Source organism: Oryzias latipes, chromosome 9 (assembly GCF_002234675.1).
Source record: "Oryzias latipes chromosome 9, ASM223467v1".
Classification (NCBI taxonomy): domain Eukaryota; kingdom Metazoa; phylum Chordata; class Actinopteri; order Beloniformes; family Adrianichthyidae; genus Oryzias; species Oryzias latipes.
Window position 1 is genome coordinate 25,333,282 of NC_019867.2, and position 24,623 is coordinate 25,357,904.

The following is a 24,623-nucleotide window of genomic DNA, read 5'->3' on the forward strand; positions in this document are numbered from 1 at the left end:
ACTTGTCCTGTCCAACAGCTAGGCAGACAGATGAGAGCTGAGGGCCTCTTGTGTTGGACATATTTTACTTTAACAAGAGGGGTTATTAATCTTCAGACAAACCAAAGGTATGTCTGAATAAACCCCTTTTGTAATTGAGGCCAAACTTTATTAATTTCAAACATGTCTGAAAATCTTTGGTGTTGGACCGGACGGAAAAGGAAAGAGGGGAAGAAGAGAGAGGGACGTTAGAGAGAGGGGGGGTAGGGGGTGATAATAGGAAGGGAAGGGGAATAAGACCATGAAGCAGCATAAAGCAACAAGTTTACTGGTTGTTAATCATTATGGTAAGGTTCAAATGTAAAAAAAAACAAAAAAAAAAAGGGCGGAGCCTGTCCACACACACACTCAAATGTTATAAACACACCTGTTAGTTGCAAAAATGTCCACCTGTCGACATGTACAGAAAACAGATAGTGTTCACACGCATAATTATGCCTTAAAACCAACTAGTGTGAAATATTTCAGTCATTCAGTCTGTTGAGCTAACACCTGTGCTCAGGTGAGTGTTTATGTTCTTCTAAAATGGATGGTGGAACGTGAAAAGAAGGAGGGAGAGTGCCCAGCCATCCCCACCCCAAGAACCCCACCGCACCAGCAGCGGCAGCTGGGGACGCCACACGGGAACCGGCAGGGAACAACCGCCGCCCGGGCGACCAAGCCCGCCACCCAGGCCAGGGCCAGCAGGGCCGCCGCAAGGCCCCCAGAGCCAGAGAGCAGGGAGGCACGGAGGGAAAGAGGGCGCCGCCCCAGCCCAACCAGGAGAGCAGCCCCCCCGCCGCGCCGGGAGAACCCAACGCAGGGCCCCACCGGAGAAGGACGCCCACAGCCCCAGACGAGCACCCCACCACCACCCAGGAGTTCCGGGCATCCCCCCGCCCCAACCCCAGGTACGAGCCATGACCCCCCCAAGGGAGACCCGCTCCGCACTCCAGGCAGCCATCCGCCCGGCCCACGGTTGGTCCAGGGAGGAGCAAGGCAGGGGCCCGCCGCCCCCGCCCAGAAGGGGGGAACCCCGGGGAAAAAAGAGGGCCCACAAGGGGTGTTGTAAATATGGCCCGACCAGGCTCGGCCACAGTTGGAAATTTGGCGGGGCCCAGCACTCAGGAGCAAGGACCAGAACCCACCCCCCAGGGACACGAACACCCCCGGCTCAGATGTAATGTGAACCCCCCCACCGCGCGGAGAGAGCACCGCCGGGCCCAGGAAGCCGGCACCCCGGGGACACAGCTGCCGTTGCAAAGGGGCCCGTACCCCCCACCAGGGAAGAGGCAGGGGACAGATGGTCCTAGGTCCCACCTTCCTTGCAAAATGTGTGTGCGTGTATGTGTGTTTGAGAGAGTGTGTGTGTGCATGTGTGTGTGTTTATGTTGGGATGTATATATTGAGGGGGGAGGGGTGTGTGTACTAAGGGGGGTGCGGTTAAAATTGGCGGGTAGGGCACTAAGGGGACGTCTCCTGATTACTCACAGTGACGTCCCCTCACCCTCCCCACCAAGGGGCCCTAAATGTCTAAGGTGCGGTTAAAATTGGCGGGTAGGGTGCTAGGAGGACATCCGCTGCTTGCTGGCAGTGATGTCCAAGCACCCCCCCTACCAAGGGCCCTACATGTCTAAGGTGCAAATAAAACCGAAAGAGGGGGGGCCCACTCCATACGGCAACCACAGGAGGGGGGTCACTGCCTAGTAAACCCCCCCCCCCCCCAAGGCTCATCGCAGGCTAAGCCCCCAACCCCCTCACCCTATTATGAGGTTATATGAGGAAGGGGTTAAGTTGGGGACAGATGATAGACTGTCCCCCGGTGGTCAAACAGCCGTCCCCCGCCCCCCCCCCAGCAAGGGGGCCAGGCCCACCCAGCCCCGGGGCCCCACCCCCGGAGGCGCAGACACCCCAGGCCCAGCACCACCACCCCCACACAGAGAGAGGGGAGCCAGAAAGCGCCGCCCCCCCCCGGAGCAAGCCCAGGCCCCCACCCCCAAACGCCGGCCCTAGAAGAGCTCTGGTCAGGCCTCGACGGGACCGAGGCAGCCAACCGGCCGGGGAAACCGCCGTCTATTCTTATTTATAAATTTATTTTCTGTCTTATAGGGTGGGGTCAGGGGTCAGAAAGCATTGTGTATTATCATATTGACTCAGTCAATGTCTTTAACCCTTGTGCTATCCTAGGCACTTTAACGTTGGGAGTTGGGTCATCTAGACCCACTAGACAGTGCGTAAAACCTTTTTCTTCAATGATTTGTGATCTTCTCTGGTGTCCATGGATTACATGAAATCTTTCCACCTTTATCCACCTTTGTCGTGGTAGGGAGAACACGTCAATGCAAGGGTGGGGTCATCTAAGATAGCACAAGGGTTAAATTAGTTTTGTTTTTTAGTTGAAAAATAATTCTTTATTTGTGTGACAAATGTAGAAAAGGTGTTTTGTAAAAATAGTTTGTTTGTAAATGCAGGAGAGCAGTTTCAGATGGTTTGGACACGTTGAGAGGAGGGACAGTGATGGTGATGATGTTGGTCAAATGATGCTGAGGTTGGAGCTGCCAGGAAAGAGGTCTAGAAGGAGAGCAGAGGAGGTTTGTGGGTGTAAAGAAAGGACGACATGGGGGTGTTTGGTGAGAGTGAGGAGGATGCAGATGATTGGCGGTGGTGAGTCCCGAAACTGAGCCTCCGAAAGGCAAAGAAAAAGAAAGGAGATATGTTTCAGCGGATGCATTTAAAAAGCGAAGTCTGATTGATTTAAAAAAGGAAAATAACAGAATCTTTAGCTTTTGGTTTCATTTATTCAAATGCACAGTGTGTGCAGCTTGGAGTTGATGTGTAGCTGCTTGGGTTGCTTTACTCCTTTATAACTTTGGGTTTGAAGTCATGAGCAACAGCCTCGGTCAGTTTCTCTGCATACTCTGCATAGCGCCCAGTCATCTGCACAAAAGGGGGTCAGTTCTAAGTTAGATGTGTCTTTGCAAAAAGGGAAAAATCAATATTTCCAACAGCAATTCTGTCAGAGCAATAAAGGAGCTTCTATAATCCACAGAAAAGACGAATCAGTTATTAAAGACCCACTCCAGTCGTCTTTGAGGCATTGTAAAAACGTTCCCAGTGGTCTTTTAATTAGGATTTTTCCATTTTAGCCTAATTTTAAAAAACCTGTGTCTTTTTCTAAGTAATAGTTTCTGCATAGCTGCAGGAGTTCATTAGAAGTCTGGGTGTTGTTCGCGGGGAGCAATCCCACTTCCACTGCTAGTCTACAGCCCCTTACACCCCCACTTTAACATTACTGGTGCAACAAAAATGGCGAGGAATAGTGGAGCTATCCAGCCGTACAGTTTTGAGCCAGATGCCAGCTCAGACGAGGAAAACCAAGACGTTCATGGATCTATTTGTCTGCAAGTGGATCCACCAGAATGGAGCGGAGCAGGAAGCTTGTGATGTATTTTCCACACGACAAGTATGCTGTTTTTTAAATGACATTTTTTCATTTTTTCACCGCAATTTGAATAAAAAAATAGTCAGAAATGCAATTTTTAAACCTAGTTTAAAAACACCAAAAACACCATTTTCATTGGAGTGGGTCTTTAACAACTAGTCTTTTTTTTATTTAAAAAGGGCATTTTACCTTAAAACTCCATTTGTCACTGACTTGTCTGTTCAGATTCAGATCCATTTCTACAACCAATAGTCCATCTTGGGTTCTGGAGAGTCCAGGAGTGCGGCTGCCGTCAGGAGCTGCTACGTAACTGGACCCATAGAAATGTCCAAAGTCATGGTGAGCTGTAAAAGCCAGGAGAGCTCTCTGACTACATCATTCATACTCCTCTCAGTGTTCGGTAGCATTCAGGTTACGATGAAAAGTTCAGATCCATCTGAATGAACTAAGAAACCCTCCTTGGTCATTTCTTTACCCTGAGAGACTGACTAAATAACATTTTCCAGAGTACAGTGCAGCACAGAGTCACCCATCCTGGCAGTACAGGAACAAGCCCTGAGCCCCAAAGCCATGGAGGCCCAGATCGACCACACCAGATAAAACCCAACGTTCAGACCCTTTCCAAATAAATTCAGTTCTGTGGAAAAATGTATTATTAACAAATTTATGTTCAAATAAATTAAACATTTATATAATATAGATTCAAGCATTTATTTATTTTTGTTTTTTTACATAAATAGGTTTTCCAGCTCATAAACCCTTTGGAAACAGGATTTCAGATTTGTGATTTGCCACCAAACTTACCTGAAAAAGGTTTGGGTTTTCATGAGCTTTGGGTTACTCAAAAGGCAAAGAAATACATGATAGATGAATACCAAATTATGATTCTGTTCCGCTTCACTGGGGCTGCAACTGTGTCACACAAGACATACATATATTTTACCTTTCCTCCCATCCCCTGATGTGAACTCATTTTTGAAGTGTTCCTGCATGAAGCACAGATTAATATTTAGTTTTCAGTTTTCTTTCAGGACGAATAAGTTTAAGTATAGGCGACCTACTGTTCCGACACGGTTGATTGCACAAGTAAAACAGTGGTTGGCAATGGCGGCATTTCTGGCTTCTATCGGCCACATGGGCTCGCTGTAGAGAAAACACCAGGGTTTATACATTTGGACACTCAATCAAAAGAATGTCATGTAATCTGCAGGATGCATAATTAGATAGGCAACATTTTTGTATGTATCCGTTTGGATGGGCCAAATTTACGATGCGAGTTTCTAAAATTAAAGGCAAACCAAAACCCTCTAATGAGAGCTTGTGAAAAAGGTCAAACTCTTTTGTATCTTTGTCTAGCTTCTTTTATTTTCTCAAAACAGTGTAATAAACCCAAAATTGTCCACGTGCTTGGGTCACCTGAGTGCTCCAACAGTAGCAGAAGGATTGAAGATGATCTCGGCTCCGTTCATGCTGTACATGAACCAGTTGAGTGGATGATGCCGACCATAGCAGATGTTGACAGCAATTCTCCCAAACTGTGTTTGGAACACCGTGTGGCCTGTGTCTCCCTCCATGTAATATGTGGACTGTTCAGATGAAAACATCATGGTCGAAGAGGGTCTTCCAGATCTGCGCCGCTGTCATGCTTCGCCTGCTCACCTCATTGAAGTCTCCCACTCTGGGAATGTGGTTCTTCCGGCTCTTTCCCAGCACGTTGCCAGAGTTGGAGATCACCACTGCTGAGTTCCACAGTTTGCTGTGTAGCTCCTCTCTCTCCAGAATTGGAGAAATGATTACCATGTTGTATTTTTTGGCAAGCTAAAGACAGAAGTAAAGAATAGTGAGCATGAAGTGTGCCGCTCCTGACCGTGTCGCTGCACCATCTCACCTCCTGGCAGAAGCGTGTTGTGTTCCCTTCCTCAGCAGACTCTGCAAACTCGGTCCATGGTTCCTTCTCACGGGTACAGAAAGCAAAGGGCATGGCTGTGAAGACAGAAATCCCACTTTTGTCCCTTCTAAAACCTCCACTAGACTGATGAAAGCATACATCTGCAAGTGACAGAAGGAAATGCTCACTCCAGGTTTCCTGAAAGCAGATGATGTTGACACCACACATGGCTGCCACCTCCACGATCTCACCAACTCGACTGTGGATTGCATTTATCTGAAAAGAAATATTAACATGTTCTCTCCGTGGAATGTCTGTTCTCACACATGATAAGTCAAACCATTCACTACTGTCTTTTTTCATTACAATTACTAAAAGTGTGTTTTTTTTCTTCTCATAAATGATGGAAATAGATCCTGACTTGTTCCAAGACTGGAGCATCAGTTGGCAGAACAATCTTGTGCTGAACCAGTCCGACTCTGGTTCTTCTGGGTGGTCTAAGTTGCTCCTGTAAAGCGTCAAACTTGAAGGCTTTTAGCTCAAAGTTTCGCTCAGAAGCAGCTTCCACAGCAAATGCAGGGAGGTCCAGCTTCCTGTGGGAGAGGGTTCTTCATCAGTGTTCACTCACACTCAGATGGGCTTAAACAGAGAAGTTAGAGCATATTGTGTACATTCAACAATTCTCAACACTGGCACGTTTGCAGTGAAGCCATGGTGGTGGGAGCATCATGCAATGGTGGTGGTGGGGGGGGGGGGGGTGCTCTTCTTTAGAAGGGATCTGGAGTCCAGTCAAGCAGAACCTGTGTAGCTAAAGGACGGGTGGAAGGTGGGCCATATTTTAAATCTCAGACTCAAAAGATCAGAATCAGACGGGGAAAGAACTCTGCCCAAAGCCTGAGGAGAGATGGGCGCTCACAACCTCATGGAGACATCAGGAAGGCTGGGATGGAAATGCACAAACTTTAAACTGTGAAGGCTCAGCCTGCTACAATTTGTTAGAAAGTTTAGCATTCAGTTTCTCCAATGTTTGACCAGTAGGAAAATTGTGACGTTGATAGTTTACGGCCTATAAATCGTGCCAAATTCAAAGTAAGCCTGCATAAATTGAAATGCTGCAATTACTCTCAACATGTTTTTCACAGCTGTAAATAATGTTTGGAAGCATGCTGCATGCCTTCTGCTTTCTATCTCTTAATTAGTCATCTTTTCTATGAACAAGTGAACAGTTGTACCCTGCAGAACTGAGCAAAGTCCATTCTGCAGAATAATAATTTACCATGAAAACATGGAAAAGAGGGGACAAAACAAACAAAAAGCAGGTCTAAAATGTTTCTACTCACAACGTTTCCTTCCCATATAAGATCCGTTTCACCTCCACCAGCTCGGCCTCCGGCAGGTGTGACTCCAGAGATTTCTCCAGGGACTCAAACTCACATGAGGACATTTTTGCAGTTTTCTTTAGTCTAAAGCTTCACAGCAGCAGCACAGATCAGTCTCACCGGTTTGAACACGTTTTCTGTTTCTCCTGTTATATAATCTATAAATGCTTTGGAAAGACCAGCCTCCAGCAGGGAAGCTGACCTTTGGCTTGAGAAACCCGCTCCACCCCTCTTCTGGATCTTTTTGGAACTGAGTTCATCTATTCCTGCTTTCACACCTAAACAGACTGATCACAAAAAAGGTAAAAGATGCAACCAAGCTGCTCTGCATGCTTTCTGTCAAACTTAAAAACTCACGAACAGCAGAACACGTTCCAACATATACAGACCACTAAGCTCATTTATTTTTACTATTTCTTTTACATTAAATTTAATTTTGTTTTTTTCTATTTTTTTATCACTTCAGATTAACTTTTGTAATTGAATGGTCTTTCAGTGGTCAAATATTATTAATTAAATAAGTTAGAATACAAGAAAATACATTTTAAAAATAGAAGAATATTTCTCTCCCATTTTAAAGCACAAGTTTAAGCTGGTTGAAGATAAAAGGTGAATCTAAATACCTAAACTAATGATTATTTGGGCATTGTTGAATTTATTTCCCACATTAGAAACTAAAACATAGTTTTATGGATTAAAAATACTTCATTCTTTCTAAGAAAAGAGATACGCTCTGCTTAGAGTTTTTTTTTTATCACATTTGTTCATTATAATGTCAAGTATTTTAGACAATCTCTGTTAATTTAAAGAACACACTTTCTTAATGCTCCTGCACTTTGTTGCTTTTGGGTAACAGGTATGAAAAACATCCAAAGTCATGACACTCACTGCCTTTTATTTGTTTCTGACATGAGCTTAATTTGGGGCTTCTTCATTATTTGTAACCTATGTGACACAATGGAAAAATCTGCTCCATGTTAAAATGTATGCTAAAGTCCTTTGATGTGAGTTAGAAACATCCGTTCAATTCAGAAACACTGATTTCATGAGTTCTTGTTGGCGGTGATGTCTTTGTTTTTCTGTGTCCATCGTCTTTTGCTCTTTCTGTCCGTCTCCTTGTTAGGATGTGACAGTTTCCTCAGCAGCTCTGCAACAAAACAAGTCCGTCATTCTGTTTTTGTCAAGCAGCAAATGTGACCTTTGACCAGCAGGGGGCCTCAGACAGCTGCTTCTTTACCAGCCGTCTTTATTACCTGCTAACTCAGGTTGACCTGAGCTGTAGTTGTTTAGGAGGGAGACATATTCCTGACTTCCAGAGGAATCATCTCCTGGAAAACATGAATCCCCGAGAACATATTACTTCTAGCAGTAATCAGTCCGCACATCAAGCAGTCTGTGACACACCAAGAACTCTCCCCTCCAACTTAAAAATAGATCTGTTTTTTATGAAGACATTAGAAATAAATGAATGTCATTATTCAGCCTGGATATTTTCATCCTGATTTGACTTAAAAACATGTCAATGATCTGAGCTGACACTTCTCCATTAGCCGATTTGATGGACTCACGGAGGACCTGGAGCGGAACGTAGAACCGCCTCTCTGTCAGCACACTGGAGGCCAGATCCCGGCTGTGCTGCTTGGCCTCCAGGTTCATGACTCGCCCGCTGCTGTCCATCAGGTCCACACAGTCTGTGAGGGAAAAACAGGAGATTTGATCATGCTGACTAGATTTATGGACTAATGCTGCCTGATTTTGGTTTCCCACAAGAGTTCACCTTCAAAACCCAGACCACACTTCTCCTTCAAATGTTGGATGAAATTGACTAGTTTACAGTTGAGATTAAGCAACTCCCTCCTGTCATCTGCCATCGAAACCATATGTGTCAATTCAGCAACATTCTGCGAAAACACAGCACTCAGAGCAGCATGGGAACTCACCTCCAATCAGGATTGTCACAAACATGCTTTGCTCCTGGAAGCTGGTGAACTCCAAAATTTCTGACAGTGCTTAGAGCTGAAGATGCTATTTACTAAAGAGAGCCCATGAGGTCTTTATAGACCAGGCATGATGGGGCATCAGTAAAAGAGTTTAGAGGCTTGGTTTTCATGCTTGCACACACACCCCTTTACCAGAAGAAGGCTCGTAAACGAGGAGACAAAGGTCTGCAGATGTTTGTATCCATGGAGTCTGCAAACACAGATTCTTGTGCTCTCCACCTCGGAGGAAAGTGACGCAGACACAGACAATTGGGATTTTATGGTTTCCTGCAGATGTTGGTCCTTCTGAGGCTAAAACACCACTGGGCAAAATGTTTCAAATGGTTTATTACACTGAACGGAAAAATCCGATATTACATTTTCTCGTTATGTTTCCTTTAGAAATGATGGTTGGAAAATGTTTTTATAGAGAACTGTATCTGCCATTCCCTTTTTGCTGTGACTCAAATTTAATTTAATGTATTTTGATTGCACTGATGAAGCTTTATGTGTAACGGAAGGGGACCTTGGAAATTTCTTTGGAAAGAGGTTTCCTTTTAACTCAAATTAACCCTTGTGCTATTCTAGCATTAACATTGGGAGTTGGGTCATCTAGACCCACTAGACAGTGCACTGAACCTTTCTTCTTCAGTGATCTGTGATCTTCACTGGTGTCCATGGATTACATGAAATCCTCATTACCTTTATCCACCTTTGTCATGGTAGGGAGAACACGTCAATGTAAGGGGGGGGTCATGTAAGATGGCACAAGGCTTAAACAGAAAAGTGAGGTAGATTTTTTTAAACAAAATGTAGTTAAAGGGGCATCTTTTTTAAAGAACAAACTGGAAAAATGTTTTCAAATGATCCCCAGTGCATGTCCTGTTTGTATTGTTCAATAAGATTTTCTATTTTTTTACCATCAAAGTCTACATTCCGAGGGTGCAAAATGCCAACCTTGAATTCGCCTATAAGTCAAATGCATATTTATGTTTTGCAAAAGATGATTACATTAACTGTTATTTAAAAGAAAATATTAGAGATGTTGCCTTGCTTTGATTTTTGTACAGTAGTTTTTACAATTCTACTACTTTTTGCGCACTTCTCTTTTTTATTTATTGTTATTTTTACACACGTTTTTAGATCATAATCTTAAGCAGCATTTAAGTTTGAAAATTGATGTTGACAATATTTTGTTTCTGACATTTAGAGGGAAAGATAAGAAAAAAATAAAATAAAAAACCAAGAAATATTCAAAAAGGAGGCCTTTTCATGCCCCAGACCAAATTTATTACCCCACCCAGTGCACCCACGGTCTATTATAGTCCTGTTCTCTTTCTAATGCCTACACATTCAGTGTCAGATACACATATGCACACACAAAAAAAATACAAATTTAAATATACACTTAGAATCCCTTTAGGGGTCACAGGTCTGCTGGAGCCTATCCCAGGTACTGTTGGGTGCAACCTGAATATGTTGCAGGAACACACACACACATCCACACCTGAGGCAATTTTTTTTTTAATTTTTTTTTTAACTTGTCCTGTCCAACAGCTGGGCAGACAGATGAGAGCTGAGGGCCTCTTGTGTTGGACATATTTTACTTTAACAACAGGGGTTAGGAATCTTCTGACAAACCAGAGGTATGTCTGAATAAACCCCTTTTGTAATCGAGGCCAGACTTTATTCATTTTAATCGTATTTGAAAATCTTTTGTGTTGGACCGGACGGAAAAGGAAAGAAAGGAAGAAAAGAGAGGGATGTTAGAAAGGGGGGGGATAGGAGGGTGATCGGGGGGGGGGGGGGGGGGGCAAAACCATGAAGCAGCATAAAGCAACAACCTACTGGATGTTTATCATTAGGGTGAGGTTCAGATGTAATACAAAGGGCAGGGCCTGTCCACAAACCCACTCAAATGTTATAAACACACCTGCTAGCTGCAAAAATGTCCACATGTCAACATGCACACAATACAGATAGTGTTCACACACGCATACTTATGCCTTCAAACCAACTAGTGTGAAATATTTCATTCAATCAAGTAAACTATTTATGTAAATGTGACCTATTACTGTGCTCAAGGGAGTGTTTATGTTCTTCTAAAATGGATGGTGGAATGTGAAAAGAAGGAGGGAGAGTGCCCAGCCATCCCTACACCAAGACCCCCACCGCAGCAGCTGCGGCAGCCAGAACCCCCTAATGCCACACGGCAGCAAGCAGAGAACAACCGCCCCCCGGGCGATCACATCTGCCACCCAGGCCAGGGCCATCAGGACCGCCCCGAGGCCCCCAGAGCCAGAGAGCTGAGAGGCACGGGGGGACAGAGAGCGCTGCCCCAGCCCAACCAGGAAAGCAGCCCCCCCCCGCCGCGCCAGGAGGGCCCAACGACGGGCCCCACCCGAGAAGGGTGCCCACAGCCCCAGACGAGCACCTCATCACCACCCAGGAGTTCTGGGCATCCCCCCGCCCCAACCCCGGGTACGAGCCATGACCACCCAAGGGAGACCCGCTCACGCGCTCCAGGCAGCTACCCACCCGGCCCACGGTTGGTCCAGAAGGGAGCAAGGCAGGGGCCAGCCATCCCCGCCCAGAAGGGGGACACCCCAGGGAGAAGGGCCCACAAGGGTTGTTGTAAACGTGGCCCGACCAGGCTCGGCCACAGTTGGAAATTTGGGGAGGCCCAGCACCCGGGGGCAAGGACCAGAACCCACTCCACAGGGACACGGACACCCCTGGCTCAGGTGTGATGTGATCCCCGGCTTCTGGCCTTGCCAGAAGGCTCAGGGATCCCTCTCCCTGCGTTGACAGAGGGCCACCGGGCCCAGGAAACCAGCACCCAGGGGACATGGCCGCCGTTGCCAAGGGCCCAGTACCCCCTACCAGGGATGGGGTAGGGGACAGATGGTCCAAGGTCCCACCTTCCTTGCGAAATGCGTGTGTGAGGGTGTGAGTGTGCATGTGTGTGTGTTTATGTTGGAATATATATTTTGAGGGGTGAAGGGTGTGTGTACTAAGAGTGTGCAGTAAAAATTGGTGGGTAGGGCACTGAGGGGACATCTCCTGATTACTCACAGTGATGTCCCATCACCCTCCCCACCAAGGGGCCCTAAATCTCTGAGGTGCGGTTAAAATTGGTGGGTAGGGCGCTAAGAGGAGATCTGCTGCTTGCTGGCAGTGATGTCCAAGCACCCCCTGTACCAACGGCCCTACATGTCTAAGATGCAAATAAAACTGAGAGAGGGGGGGGCCATTCCATACGGCAACCATGGGAGGGGAACCACTGCCAAGTAGCTCCTCCCCCCAAGGTGCATCGCAGCCTAAACCCCCCACCCCCTCACACTAATATGAGATTATATGAGGAAGGTTAAGTTATTCTTTTTCTATGAAGTTATTTTTTGGTAAATGGCGTATACTTATACAGCACTTTTCTACCTTTCTCCAGCCCCAAAGTACTTTACAGTCACAGACCCATTCACACACTGCTAGCGGCTCTGCTGCCAAACACTGGCAACAACCTACCTAGAGGTAAGGTGGGATTCAGAGTCTTGCCCAAGGACACTTCAACACATGGGTGGGTAAAGTGGGAATTGAACCTGCAATATTCCGATCGAAGGTTGACCGCCCCACCACTGCACCACGGCCGCCATTGAAGTAAAAATAACACTTCATTCACAAAATGACTTCCCAGTTTGATACGTTTTATTATTCATACAGATATGATTTTAACAATATTACCATTTCATATCAAAAACCTTTCCTGAGCAAAATGAATACACATGAAAACTTCACTTCAAAGGTACCAAAAGAAACTGATCCTCAAGAATCTACCAGAACAATGTTAAATAGAAATATTGACATGTTTGACGTGAAATCAAAAGACGTGTTCATTTGACGATAAAGTGTGGAAGGTGGTTTTTGTTCTCTGGTTTATTATGTTTATAGTGGATTTTTTTTTTTACTTTTACCATTAGTTTGATAAAATGTTGAAATTTTAAAGGGAGGAGGTCAAAAACATTAACATTTATATAATTTATACTTTACCAATTAAAGTTGTGAAAAGGTCCAGATTTCACGTCTTTCTATGAATTGAATGGGAGAACTTTCTCAAAGTTACAGTGATGATGAAAGGAACCTGACAGTTGCTCACAGGCTTTAGAGATCTCACTTTGGGAAACATCAGCAGAGTTTTAGTGTAGACTGCAGATACAACAAATATAAATATTCAAATAACAACAAATAAATACATCTAGCTTAAATTAATTGGTATAGCAACTAATCATTTTTTTTAATTAAATCCAAATTGGTCAAACATGATCCGATTTTTCTCCATTTTGCAAAGATTTTCTTTTTCTTTTTACCCTATTTGCTAATGTCTCACCCAAAGTTCTTGTCAAAGTTCCAGTCCTTTGAAAAATACAACTGTGGCTTTCATTTATTATGGCAGTCGGTTATACTTTTCTTGGCAACTTAGATTTTTTCTCTCAAAGATTCATCTTGACTTTTTTGTTAAAGGTGGGTTTTTATTCCCTTGATGTTCAGCTTTAATAGATGTTTCTGTACTCTAAAGAAGATTTTTACAGCTTTACTCAAACTGAATAAGAACAAAGAATCCAAAAGAAAGGTTTCAGAGACAAGTCGCCGCTAAACGCTTAACAACTTGAACCCACAGGGGAGTTGAGACAAAAGCTGCCATGATAATGGATTCCAAATATAGCCAAACCACTTCGGGGATTCATCTCCTGCATGGGGAACCAGGATATTTGACACAGTTTCATGGACTTTCAGATCTCATATATTTCACAAAAGCCTGCTGTTCCCACAGCTACTGATTTTTATGATCACTGCAGAGCGGAACTACAATAAAGCGTCTACATTCTTCCTCCTCACAGCAGTGCAAAGTCAGAGAAGAATATGCATCGTCACATTCTGACAAAAAAAAATGAAATAAAAAGTACATTTAAACATGCTGATGTTTAAAAAAAAGGATGAGTGTGTGCATCGGCCTTCTTTAACATGTTCAGCTCTCTGGACCACAAGCAGTGATTTCAGACTCTACGCAACAGTGTGTAAATACTAATGGGGGCATTTCCTTGAAGCTTGGATGTGAGTTTTCATGGTATCTCATGGACTCTTCCAACTTACTTTGGTTTTCAGACCCTGAGCAGATGTTTTCTAGCAAAGCTCCTGGATTGGGGGGGTGTCAGGACAACCTGTCCGGCTCACAGAAGCAGCTCTTGCTGCTTTGTCTGCTGAACAGTGACGAGACCTGGGCCGAGCTGAGGTTCTGTTTCAGAACCTCTGGATCAGCACCGTCCTGATCTTGCTCTTCGAGCTGTGAATGATGGATCAGAGGAACCTCAGTCTGAGAGAGGGCCGGCACCGCACAGGGACTAGAACAGTGAGACATGACAAAAGACAGAGGGAGGTGTGACACGGATACCAGACCGCCCCCTACAGGAGACGTCTGTGTGGCGCAGCACGGAGAGTTCTTGCTGCCACTGTGCTCTTTGAGGAGGTCAAAGCTGTTGGCCTTGAATCTGATGGAGTCTGTGATGCTGTTGTGAGTGGAGTTGTGCTCGCTCCAGCTGTTCTCCAGCGACTGCTGCTGGCCCAGGATGTGGCGCCGGATGATCTTTCGGAATGTTTTCCGAAACTCGCGGATGCGGTAGGCGTAGATAAAGGGGTTGATGACCGAGTTGGCATGAGAGAGGATGATCGCCACGTACAGGATCGCCAGATGAGGGCGGTGGCAGTGAGGACAGAAGAGGGTGAAGCAGTTGATGATGTGCAGGGGCAGCCAGCAGACTGCAAACAGACCCACGATAATGGCCAAGGACTTGGCAGCCTGGACTTCTTTCTGCAGAGTAGAGCGCGACTTCTCTCCGTGGAGGGCTTTCACCTCCATCAGCTTGAGCTGATGCCGTGCTGCCATGAAGATGCACAGGTAGATGGCCAGCATCAGAACCAGGGGGATCAGGACACAGGCAAAAAAGTTAAAGTAGACCATGTACTCCATGTCGACCACGTCCTCAAACAGGCAGTGCATCAGGCCGGACGGGCAGGTGCCGTTGGCACTCTTTGGGAGCCTGTGCCAGCCCATCATGGGCGTCAGACCGATGACGATGGACAAAGCCCAGCAGATGGCGATGATTCCTCGAGCCCGCTGGCTTGTCACCAAACTGTTGTACCTAAAAATGCAGACGGTAAAAATATTGAGCATAAAAAAAAACAAATCATCAGGAATACACGATGGTGAAATAAACATGCAAATCGTGTTGCTTGTTTCCCCCCGGAGCTAAAGAAGAGAAACAAAAACTAAGACAGTTTTCCAGGATTCCTTGACGGAATGACTCTATTTTGGGTTGGCCTGATCCACAGTGTGGGAGAGCAGCTGAGATGTTTGGCTTGTTTTTAGCACATTCTTAGGATGTTAAAGTGCAAAGGTTAACACTGCAAAAACAACCCCCATCAGGGATGCAAAAAAAAGAAAAAAAAGAAGAGGAAACCTCTGCGTGGAAAAGAGTAAACACTAAAACTGAAAGACAGAGTGACGCTTCCTGGCGTGGGGTTCTTCTGGCGCAACAAGAGGAGGAGGTGTTGCATCGCTGGGAGACAAACATCTGAAAATATGTTCCAAGGAAATTAAAGGGTAGTGAGACTGAAGGTCTCTGAGGGAATTCAGAGTCTGTATAACCAATTAGAGCGATATTTATATGATTTCTCTTGGGGGTGGGGGAACCCTCATGGGACTTGTGATTTCTAGAGGAACATCTTTAGCCAAAAAAAAAAAAAAAAGTGTCTGTTTGTGGGGAGCTAGGAAAAACTTAAACCCAATACAGGAAATTTATGACATATAATTACCAGTATGAATCCCTTTGAGACAAGTATGTTGTAATATTTGGCTATATAAATAAAATTGAATTGAATTTAAACAAAATAATAAATCACCCATAAAACTGTAATGCCACTAAACTCATGGTGAATTTGCCCCATTGACTGCACATGAGAACTAGACTGAGTGACTCCTCCCCAAATGCATTCAAACCCAGAAGAACCTGTTTGTTCAATAAAGCCAAAATCCCACTGACTTCTGTTGAGAAATAAACAGCTACTCAGTCGTCCACCCTTTTGATGCTCTTGCTAATGCAATTTTTTTTTCGTGATATTTTTTTCTTAACTACAAGTTAGTCAAGTTAGAAACTGACCAATCACACGCCTTAATAAAAAGTATGTGGTATCATGTCAAACGATTGACAGACGTTTGATTGACTGATTCTCCCAAGCCCATTTTTAAGTGGTAGGGGTGTAGACTTCCAACAAGCTACCTCCTAAATGGCGAGGCTGGTTGCCATAGAAACACTGACTCAGAACGACTCGTACAAATCAATGCTATATGAATCTATTAGTTGATGTTATTATTAGTTGATGGCCTAAGCAGAGGGTGACCTTAAGCAGCGTCCTCTACTCCTTCCATCTTGCATTTCATCTCAACTAATAACAAACCAAACAAATAATCTTGATAAAGAAATAGAGTGGCTATGCAGCATGCTCACGCTGCATTTAAGGACATGACATTTCTACAAAGTGAGCTGCTCAGTGAAGTCCATCCATTTTCTTAACCCGCTATATCCCTTTCGTGGGTCACAGGGTTGCTGGAGCCTGTCCTAGCCACTGCTGGGCAAAGGCGGGGAACACCATGGACAGGTCGCCAGTCTGTCACAGGGTCTCAGTGAAGTTAAAGTGGGTTGTCAAGCTCCTGGTTGTGCCAAAGTTGTTCTCTGCATTTGAACCATTTGGTGGAGTGTCAAGCTGGAAGGCTATATATATATATATATATATAAGACTATATAAGACTATATAAGACTATATAAGACTTTTTTTTAAGTCTTTGGTATGTCTGTGCCTCGGTTTAACTCACAACGTTCTCAGGATGAACACTCTACCACAGGGCCACTGAGCTGGTTTACAAGGCAACCGATCTGGCCACTGGAAGTCAGTGTGACAAATGACCTCCTTGTCAGTCCGATTACCACTGTGTTTATGTGGCTTTTTGTTTGTTACTAGAGCAACAAATTAAGCATTAAGCCACCTATAAAAGTCAGCGGTTAACCGCCCACTGCTGTTGCAGGCCATTTCTTTTTGTTGCTTTGCATCGTGAAATCCTTACCTAAAGATTTTAAGGTGGTTTGTCTATATTTGAATGAGCAAAGAGCCATAAAGGTGCTATGCTGCTCACTATCATTGTTTGCTGTCTGGATGTTTGTAAAGAGCTAAAAAAAAGAAAACTTTTGGTCATGTGAACACCAGCTCGGGTCAATTTAAAGCTGCATCCTTTGAGAAACAATAACAGCCTGATGCTAAAATTCACATTTACCCCTTAAAGTCCCCCTTCCATCCATCTTTTGATGGATTGTTGCATCAAAAGATGGTCTTTTAATTATGATTATGCAGTTTTTAGCCAATTTAGCCATTTTCTAGTACCGGTACATAGTTTCTTCAGAGCAACAGTAGTTCATTAGCAAATCACCTCTGAGTTGTGGGAAGACTTGTGGTGCAGAGTTAAACCTGCCTCTGTTTCTGTCACCCATTTGTTTACACTCTCCTGGTAGCTTACAGCCCGTTATAATGGGCTGTACATTAGCAGTGAGAAATATTGGAGCTGTCCAGCCAGCTCGGAAGAGGGAAACAAAGACATACAAGTGGATGCATCAGAATGGAGCAGAGCAGGCAGCTTGTGGCTTGGTGTGGTATGTAATACGTCACACCAATGAGCTTTTTCAAATGGCATGTTTTCATCTGTTCCTGATTCACAATGACTTGAATAAAGAAATAGTCAGAAATTAAATAGTAAGCTGAATTTTCTTAATATTTGTCCTCCATCATTAGAAAAAATGTCACAAGAACATGTTTAAAATATTTTTTTCCTATTGTTATTTTTCTTTAAATGAGAGAAACATTTCTTAAATTCTCCAAAAATATTTCTTTCTGTGGAGTCCGTTTTCCTAAAGTGGAAGGAGGTGAGGTTATCTCAATTACTAATGATCCATTGTTTCCACAGCGTTGCTAAAATCGGAATAAGTCATATTTAGAGTGAAATATTTACGTTTTCTACATAAAACTTTTTTCTGTGTTATCCTCGACTGACCTGAGTGGTATCTTGATTGCGATGTAGCGGTCTATGGCGATGGCGAGGAGGCTGAAGATGGAGTTCTGTGTGAGAACCAAGACGAAGCACGCGATGAACAGGCAGCCGTAGAAGTTGGAGCAGAAGCCGGTGCTGATGACGATGGCAAAGGGGATGGCCAGCACTCCCACAGCGATGTCAGCCACCGCCAGGGACACCACAAAGAAGTTGGTGATGCTCTGCAGGTTACTGTTGAGGAACACCGCCCAGCAGACCAGCACATTCCCCAGAACAGAGAACACGGCGATCAGCAGCTCCAGGACGATGTACAGGGATGAGGCGACGGGGTCTTCTGGCATGGTGAGATGAGCAGGGAGGTCACGGATGAAGAGGGAGGAAACCTCTCAACGTCCATCTCTGCAGCCTTCCAGCTGCCAAGACTCCTCACCTCCAGACCCTCCACAAACATCCACCAGACTCCCTACAAACAGTCTCAACACAAGAGCTGCTTCACAGGCCAGAATCCCTCTTCCAGAAGCTTCTTCCCTTCAACGCTGCTTTCCCATGAACTCCTTGAAAAGCTGAGATGATGCCAGCAAAGCACATCAGGGGGACATGACTCTGCTGGAGATAAAGAGGAGCAGAAATAAGACAAGGGATTCACTGCTGCAGTACAGGCAGTCATTTTCAAAACTGGGATCAGACATTCTAAAAAGGTCAGAAAGATTTTTTTACACGAACCCATTTATATTTAGATATGTATTTACACCAAATATAAAGCCTTTTTTCTGCCTTCTTACAGTTATTTTCTCATACAAGCAACTAGAGGTTTACATTAAGTTTAAAGAAGATTTTGTGGGTCATCCAGTTTTTTATTGACATTAATTATGCGTATCTTTTAAACATACCATAAAATCAGTTTGTGTGCACTAGGGAAAAGTAAAAATGACATGATTTGGTGTGAAATCTACAAACTACCCAACAATCCATCCATCCTACTTCCATACCCACTTTGTCCTGTGCAGGGTCATGCTTTGCTCCCAGCAGTTTTAAGCTATGTTCACACCGCCTTCTGCAACGAGCTTTCAAGTGGCCACCTTCAATGAAATGTCTATGTAAACTTGTGTAAACCTGCATTTTGGGCTTACCGTGTTCAAAACTTGTACACAAGATTCACAAGTACACAAGTTTCTATGACCATTTTCGGGGTCTATGTACAAAATTGGCAGTCATTGCGCGCGCGCTGGAGTTAAGGCAGGTGAAGCTTTGACCCATCAGGGACTTGGATTAGTAGTGATGTATGCACAGCGTCAGTTTTAATTCACACAAATGTCAACTGTTTTAAAGTAGATAAGAAAGTCCTCAATTTCCAGAATAAATTAATAATCGCAGTTTGTGTCCAGCCAGAAATCTACGACACCAAGTCTTTCATATATCGGACGAGAGCTGTGAAGAAAAAAATCCTAAAGGAGCAAGATTTGCACAATTTGCACTGCTTCAACATTTTGCACCAACTTCTAACTGTAGGTGGCATACATGCGCCAGTAAACAGTAAAAAAAAAAGCAAGAGAAGAAGCCCCTCCCTGCTTGTCCAGTGTGTATGTTCACTGAGCCAAAATTTCTATTAGCCTTCATAAACCCGAACACTTTAGCTTTAACTTTTTTGTTTCTATTAAGTGTGTCTAGTCGGGTTTTCCACAGAGTTGTCTGTCCAGCTGTTGTAAACTAAAAAATAAAATAATAAATAAAAATAAAAGCCATTGTTTCTATTTTTCTTTGTTTAGTTTTTCCTAGGCATAAAACCCTTTAGGTTTTCCATTTTGTTCCAGTTCTCACTTTTGTTTACGGTAAAAAGTCAATATTTGAATTTATACTTAAGTTACTGTAGTTGTGGGATGCTCTTCCTACTTCCTATGCTTTACGTTAGCTAAATAAATAAATAAATAAACCAAAGAAAAAATTAGGTACATTTTAGTAATCCTTAGTAAACTAGGACTTCCCTCAATAAAATGCAGATATACTTGGTCACATATTTTTATGTGGCACTTTTTCATATTTTACATAGGAAGCACTAAATTAAAATTAGCACCGCGGTCATGTGACTCATTACAGCTCAGAGACATTCATACTGTAATATAAGCGACTGCTTCTAAAGAACAAGTAATGCATTTTAGTGTGAAAGTAGCTTACACAACACTGTGGCCTAAACAAATTATTTAACCTTTATTTAACCAGCTAAGATATTAAGAGCATGTTCTCATTTACAATAACGACATGGGAAAATATATTATATGTAATATATAAACACGTTTGTCATATCTGTAAAACAAGTTTTCAAATAAACATTTGTTTCCAGGAAAGATACGGTTTTGTTCTGAAATAAAATGATCAGTGGGATGCATGATTTCAACTCAAAATCAAATATTTGGCAACTTTACAAAAATTGCTTTTCATAAAACTGAATATTTTCTAAATTGTGACAAAAGACCCACAAATATTCACCAATACCAGTTTATAGTTTTAAATTCCAAAGTACTTTCTTAAATCAGAATCAACATTATGAGCCTTTATTGTTAATTCTTCACAAAAACAACCCCAAAGCGGTATTTTGATTCCTCTAAAATCCTGCGCTTTGAGCACCAGCCCCTCCTATTCCATGAAAACGAGTGGCTTCTCACATTGTGACGTAGATAAGTGAAGAACAGCCCCTTCCAGGAAGTGTCTGCACTACCAGCCCCGCCCCCAGGATAAAACACACCCACTTACTCCACAAAGCTAGAAGTGATCAGCTAAAACGGTGTCCTTTTATATGCACAAATGCACGACTATCATTCTTGGGCCAAATGCAGAAACGCTACCTAGGCTCTAGGTTGACGTCATGAAATGGGCGGCACCCATAAGAAGCAAAAGGCGGGGCCTCAGAGGTCGAGTCGTCTTACTTCCAAGTAGGAAAATTAGCTGAAAAATCGACTAATATTTTATTTTTTTAAAATGGTTCTTTCTATGATCATATATATGAATAGAGTTTACTCTGAAAGGCTTAAGAAAAGCACAACATCGGCCCTATAACTATTACATATTCAAAATTTTGAAAAAGCAAGCATGAGCTTTATTCATGACCAGAGTAAAAAAAAAAAATAAGCAAAAATATGTTAGATATGGAAGAAAGGTGTCATCATCACAGGGTTTTGGCAAAACAATAAATAAGTTGGACTATATTATGTGTAAATGTAATTGGATTGGAGTCCACTAGAATAAATCATCATCTTTTGATCTATTGTAAAACATTCCCTATGGTCTTTTAATTATTATGCCATTTTTAGCCTAAATCAAAAACACTGACATTATAACACGTAGTTTCTGCAGGTTCATCAGAAATTCACCTCTGAGTTGTGGAAGACTCTGCTGATGCGGAGTAAACCTGCCCTGACATCCCATCATCCCTTTACTCTCTCTCGCTATTTTCCAGCTTAGTATCATCCCTGTTAGTGTTCACTGGCAGCAGATCTGATGTTCTAAAAAATGTCTTGTTTGTTGTTTGAGGACCAACAAGTCTAAAGAGCATCCTTTCAGGTGTTAAAAATGCTGATGTTGTGACTTAATGCTCTTTTAAAAAAAGAGAGATGATCCTTTTTTCTCACTGGCTTTTCTAACAAGCCTGTCTTAATCTGTCTTTTTCCTATACGCCTAAAGATTTAAACACTAACATTTGATACATCAACCTCAGCCCATAGACCACATAGAATTAGTAGTTACACCGCTGTGGTGTCCTCTCATGAGAAGTCCTGCAGCTGTCCTGACTGCGTGTTGCTCTAGTAGATAATCAAATTACTTGGAAATGACCGTTTGGACATTTCCGAATAGTGGGCAGCGGATATTAGAGCGAAGCTAGAACTCTTTTTACTCTGAATTTTGACTGGATCTGTGTCAAACACTGGATGCAATATCCCATGTAAGTAACTGCTCTTTCGTCTGGAAAAGAAAGAAATCGTGTCTGATGTAAAAAGGTCAAAAAGGAAGTCGTGTTGCAAAGACTTCAATTGTAACTGAGATGAAGTATGGAGGTGAAGGATGTCTATTAGGAAGTGTCAATCACAAAACTTTATTAGCTTTTGACCTAATTCTTTCTGACATAAACACAGGAAAAAAGAAGAGAACAAATAAAAAGTGGGGGGGTCCAAAAACAAAGTCCAGGATGCCGGAAGGCTGGTGTGTGAATTTCACCAGGAAGACCCGGGTTTAGATTCCTTTGTGGACCTAATGCCTGTACAGTTTATTTTGGATGATTTGAAGAGATCCGGGTCTCAAAGTTTAGTAAGAAAAGAACATTTTCTGTCACCTGCTGAACAAACTCCAACTTTTTACGTCGACAGGAGCAAAGACGCCTCAATGTTTTTACTCAGAAAGTTGAGATGAGAAATTTCTACATTTGCAAAATGTAATAAAAAAAACAGCAAAAATCCTCATCAAATTCATTTCATTGTAGTTTGATTCCTAAATATAAGTTTTTTTTCCACAACGATACTTGATGTTTTTATGAAGTCGTTTCCTTAGAGGGAATATTTCTAGAGTTTGCAAAGAGAACAGCTGCACTAGAACACAAAGGTCTGTGCTCCCCCAGTCAGACTTTTCCCTCTGGGCAACATTAAACTTTTAGGTTTATTTTGCAACTTTGACAGTAACATTTCACCTCTTTTACTTCTTTTCTAAAAACTTTTGGTTTATATATGAGAGTAAGATGCAACCCTAAATGTATAACTGAAGCAACACACGAATCCCAAAGGAAAATTCTGGGATTTATATCCTGATAGGAGAGATTCTCCCATGATAGCAATTTTTAGTGGATCAACCAGCTGCCCTAAAATGGAATTATGAACACAACAGATGAACTACTGGGATTGATGGTGAGAAAGGGACACAGCATTTCACGTTACAGAGACAGATGTGTTCTCCAGCACAGATGATCATTTTTGGATTCTTATTTCCTTCTTTTTTTAAGAATATGATTTTTCAATAAGAATAAGCTGATCAGAGTGTAAGCTAACTTGAAAAACAAAACAAAAAAAACACCAATATTAAATCAGAATTCAATAATAGATGTTGAGTTGGAAGTGACTCCAGTCCTTCAGGGCTGCCGTCTTGCGGGTTTAAGGTGTCCTACATGCCCCAGACTACCTGGATCCAGGTGTGTTTTAAACAGAACCTAGAAGGGCGGAGTTCAACTGGCAAAAAAAAAAGAAAAAGCAGGGCATCTCAGCTCCAGACAGAACCGCAACACCTGTCAGCAGAAGATGTGCTGCTCAGCATGTGTGTGCTCACAAGGAGCATCCTGCCTCACACGCCTTTGACGAGTCGATGTCTGAGCCCCACCCAGGATTATTATTGCAATATAAAAAATGTAAAAGTTTTAACAGTAGAAAAACTCTTAGTAAAAAGTAGTACACTTGACATTTTCTTCTAGTATATTGGAGTAAAAGTAAAGCAAATGTACTATGTAGACTGTGTATGCGTAGTGTAAGTATATCAAAAGATACTTTTTAGGCTAAATTGGAACATTTTAAGCTTACAATATCAATATAACATGTAAAACTTCAAGTATCACTTCTGACATAGACTAAGTATACTAGTACACCTAAATAGGCTACTTTTTGCTAAGGGAAGCTCTAAGAAAAACCTCCTGAATGCAGACTATGATGAAAGGTCTGCTGATGGGTGCAGCTGCACAACCAGGATAAATGTGAGAGAAAAACGTAGTTTATGTGTTCTACAAATAGTCTACAGTAGAAGTGAGATAGTATTTTAAGATTACCATCTATATATTGTTACCTTAAAATGTAGTGTGAATAAGTATTCAGTTACTTCCTACACTATGGTCTGTAGTGTACTTGCTGTATTTATACTCAAGTTTCCTCAATAAACTTCAAGTGTAAAACCTTTACTGAGGGTGAATCCATCCCTGTATAGACAGTCGGGGGTAAAGGGAAACTTAGAGAACATTAGAAAGATATTTAATCAATGAAATAATAAAAACATGTTTTTGAATGAAGGTTATAAAAATAAAAATATTTCAGAGGATACAAACATTCAAAAGAAGGTTTAGAGCTTGAGAGTTTGCTTCACGTTTGTTTTTTGCAGTATTTCGTCTTAGAAAAGAATAGAACTTTTTAAATTAAGTTTGATATTAGAGCTGCAGAACTTTACAGACTAGAGATTTTTCCGGACCTGAAGTTTAGTTTCTGCAGGATGCTGCTGAGAGACAGGAAGGACAAAAGCTAAACTTACCTTCCAGGTGTGAAGCTCCGGTTTAAGGGAAATAGAGGCAAGCGCTTCAAGTGGAGATCGGAAAAGAACTGCGTCCAAGAAAACCAGAAAACCCGCACAGAATTCAGAAAGCAGCAGGTTAAAAAAAAAAAAAAAAAAAAAAAAAAGCGGCAGTGACGAGCCGCACGTCCGGGGAAAACGAGGACAAACACCCGCTGCCCCCCCCACCGAGACTCTGATCGGCGCATCCGGCCCCAAAGAAAGAAAACAAAAAAAAAAGTGCAGCAGTGAATGACTGCAGGCACGACAGACGCCCCCTCCCCAACACACCTCCCTCTCTCTGCTTATCAGGTGAATGCCCCCACCCCCCCACCCCCCACCCCGGAGGGGCTCGACCAGCAGACAGAGGCTGAAAACCTGATTCAGGTAATCCACTTGATTTAATCATCAGCAGACTGAGGGAAATGACTGCTGCTGAGTGGAAAAATCAGGGGGGTGGGGGTGTCAACTGCCCCCCCCCCCCCCCCCC

At 43.0% G+C, this 24,623-nt stretch overlaps 3 protein-coding genes across 4 annotated transcripts; all 3 read right to left on the reverse strand.

The window, feature by feature from the left end:
• Positions 1-2,796: 2,796 nt before the first annotated feature.
• Positions 2,797-6,898, reverse strand: upb1 (beta-ureidopropionase 1). The gene is made up of 10 exons (XM_004072764.3): positions 6,689-6,898; positions 5,770-5,941; positions 5,537-5,624; positions 5,349-5,443; positions 5,120-5,278; positions 4,877-5,046; positions 4,522-4,603; positions 4,404-4,446; positions 3,650-3,804; positions 2,797-2,955 (listed from the first exon to the last, which is right to left on the reverse strand). The coding sequence occupies exons 1-10, from the start codon at positions 6,790-6,792 to the stop codon at positions 2,872-2,874; spliced, it is 1,152 nt and encodes a 383-aa protein (XP_004072812.1). The 5' UTR covers positions 6,793-6,898; the 3' UTR covers positions 2,797-2,871.
• Positions 6,899-7,605: 707 nt separating this feature from the next.
• c9h22orf15 (chromosome 9 C22orf15 homolog) lies at positions 7,606-8,981 on the reverse strand. The gene is made up of 4 exons (XM_020705633.2): positions 8,505-8,981; positions 8,296-8,418; positions 7,981-8,055; positions 7,606-7,874 (listed from the first exon to the last, which is right to left on the reverse strand). Exons 1-4 carry the CDS (start codon positions 8,605-8,607, stop codon positions 7,771-7,773), a joined length of 405 nt encoding a protein of 134 aa, XP_020561292.1. The 5' UTR covers positions 8,608-8,981; the 3' UTR covers positions 7,606-7,770.
• A 3,406-nt stretch (positions 8,982-12,387) lies between these two features.
• On the reverse strand, positions 12,388-24,427 carry adora2a (adenosine A2a receptor). 2 transcript variants are annotated; one of them, XM_004072877.4, is made up of 3 exons: positions 24,116-24,427; positions 17,855-18,454; positions 12,388-14,897 (listed from the first exon to the last, which is right to left on the reverse strand). In XM_004072877.4, the coding sequence occupies exons 2-3, from the start codon at positions 18,190-18,192 to the stop codon at positions 13,910-13,912; spliced, it is 1,326 nt and encodes a 441-aa protein (XP_004072925.1). In that variant the 5' UTR covers positions 18,193-18,454; positions 24,116-24,427; the 3' UTR covers positions 12,388-13,909. The 2 variants fall into 2 exon arrangements, with proteins under 2 accessions (XP_004072925.1, XP_011477855.1); XM_011479553.3 differs by having other exon boundaries at positions 17,855-18,457.
• Between the last annotated feature and the right edge of the window lie 196 nt (positions 24,428-24,623).

Bases quoted from the DNA above. Each gene is read 5' to 3' on its own strand.
- upb1 (XM_004072764.3), bottom strand. From the start codon at position 6,792: ATGTCCTCATGTGAGTTTGAGTCCCTGGAGAAATCTCTGGAGTCACAC. The intron at 5,047-5,119 runs GTGAGCAGGCGA...TCATCTGAACAG, and splicing joins GAGTGGGAGACTTCAATGAG to TCCACATATTACATGGAGGG. The intron at 4,604-4,876 runs GTGACCCAAGCA...TTTTCTCTACAG, and splicing joins GCTACTGTTGGAGCACTCAG to CGAGCCCATGTGGCCGATAG.
- c9h22orf15 (XM_020705633.2), bottom strand. From the start codon at position 8,607: ATGGTTTCGATGGCAGATGACAGGAGGGAGTTGCTTAATCTCAACTGT. The intron at 8,419-8,504 runs GTGAACTCTTGT...TTTCCCTCACAG, and splicing joins GTGTGGTCTGGGTTTTGAAG to ACTGTGTGGACCTGATGGAC. The intron at 8,056-8,295 runs GTGAGTCCATCA...CATGTTTTCCAG, and splicing joins CGTTCCGCTCCAGGTCCTCC to GAGATGATTCCTCTGGAAGT.
- adora2a (XM_004072877.4), bottom strand. From the start codon at position 18,192: ATGCCAGAAGACCCCGTCGCCTCATCCCTGTACATCGTCCTGGAGCTG. The intron at 14,898-17,854 runs GTCAGTCGAGGA...CTGCATTTTTAG, and splicing joins GCAATCAAGATACCACTCAG to GTACAACAGTTTGGTGACAA.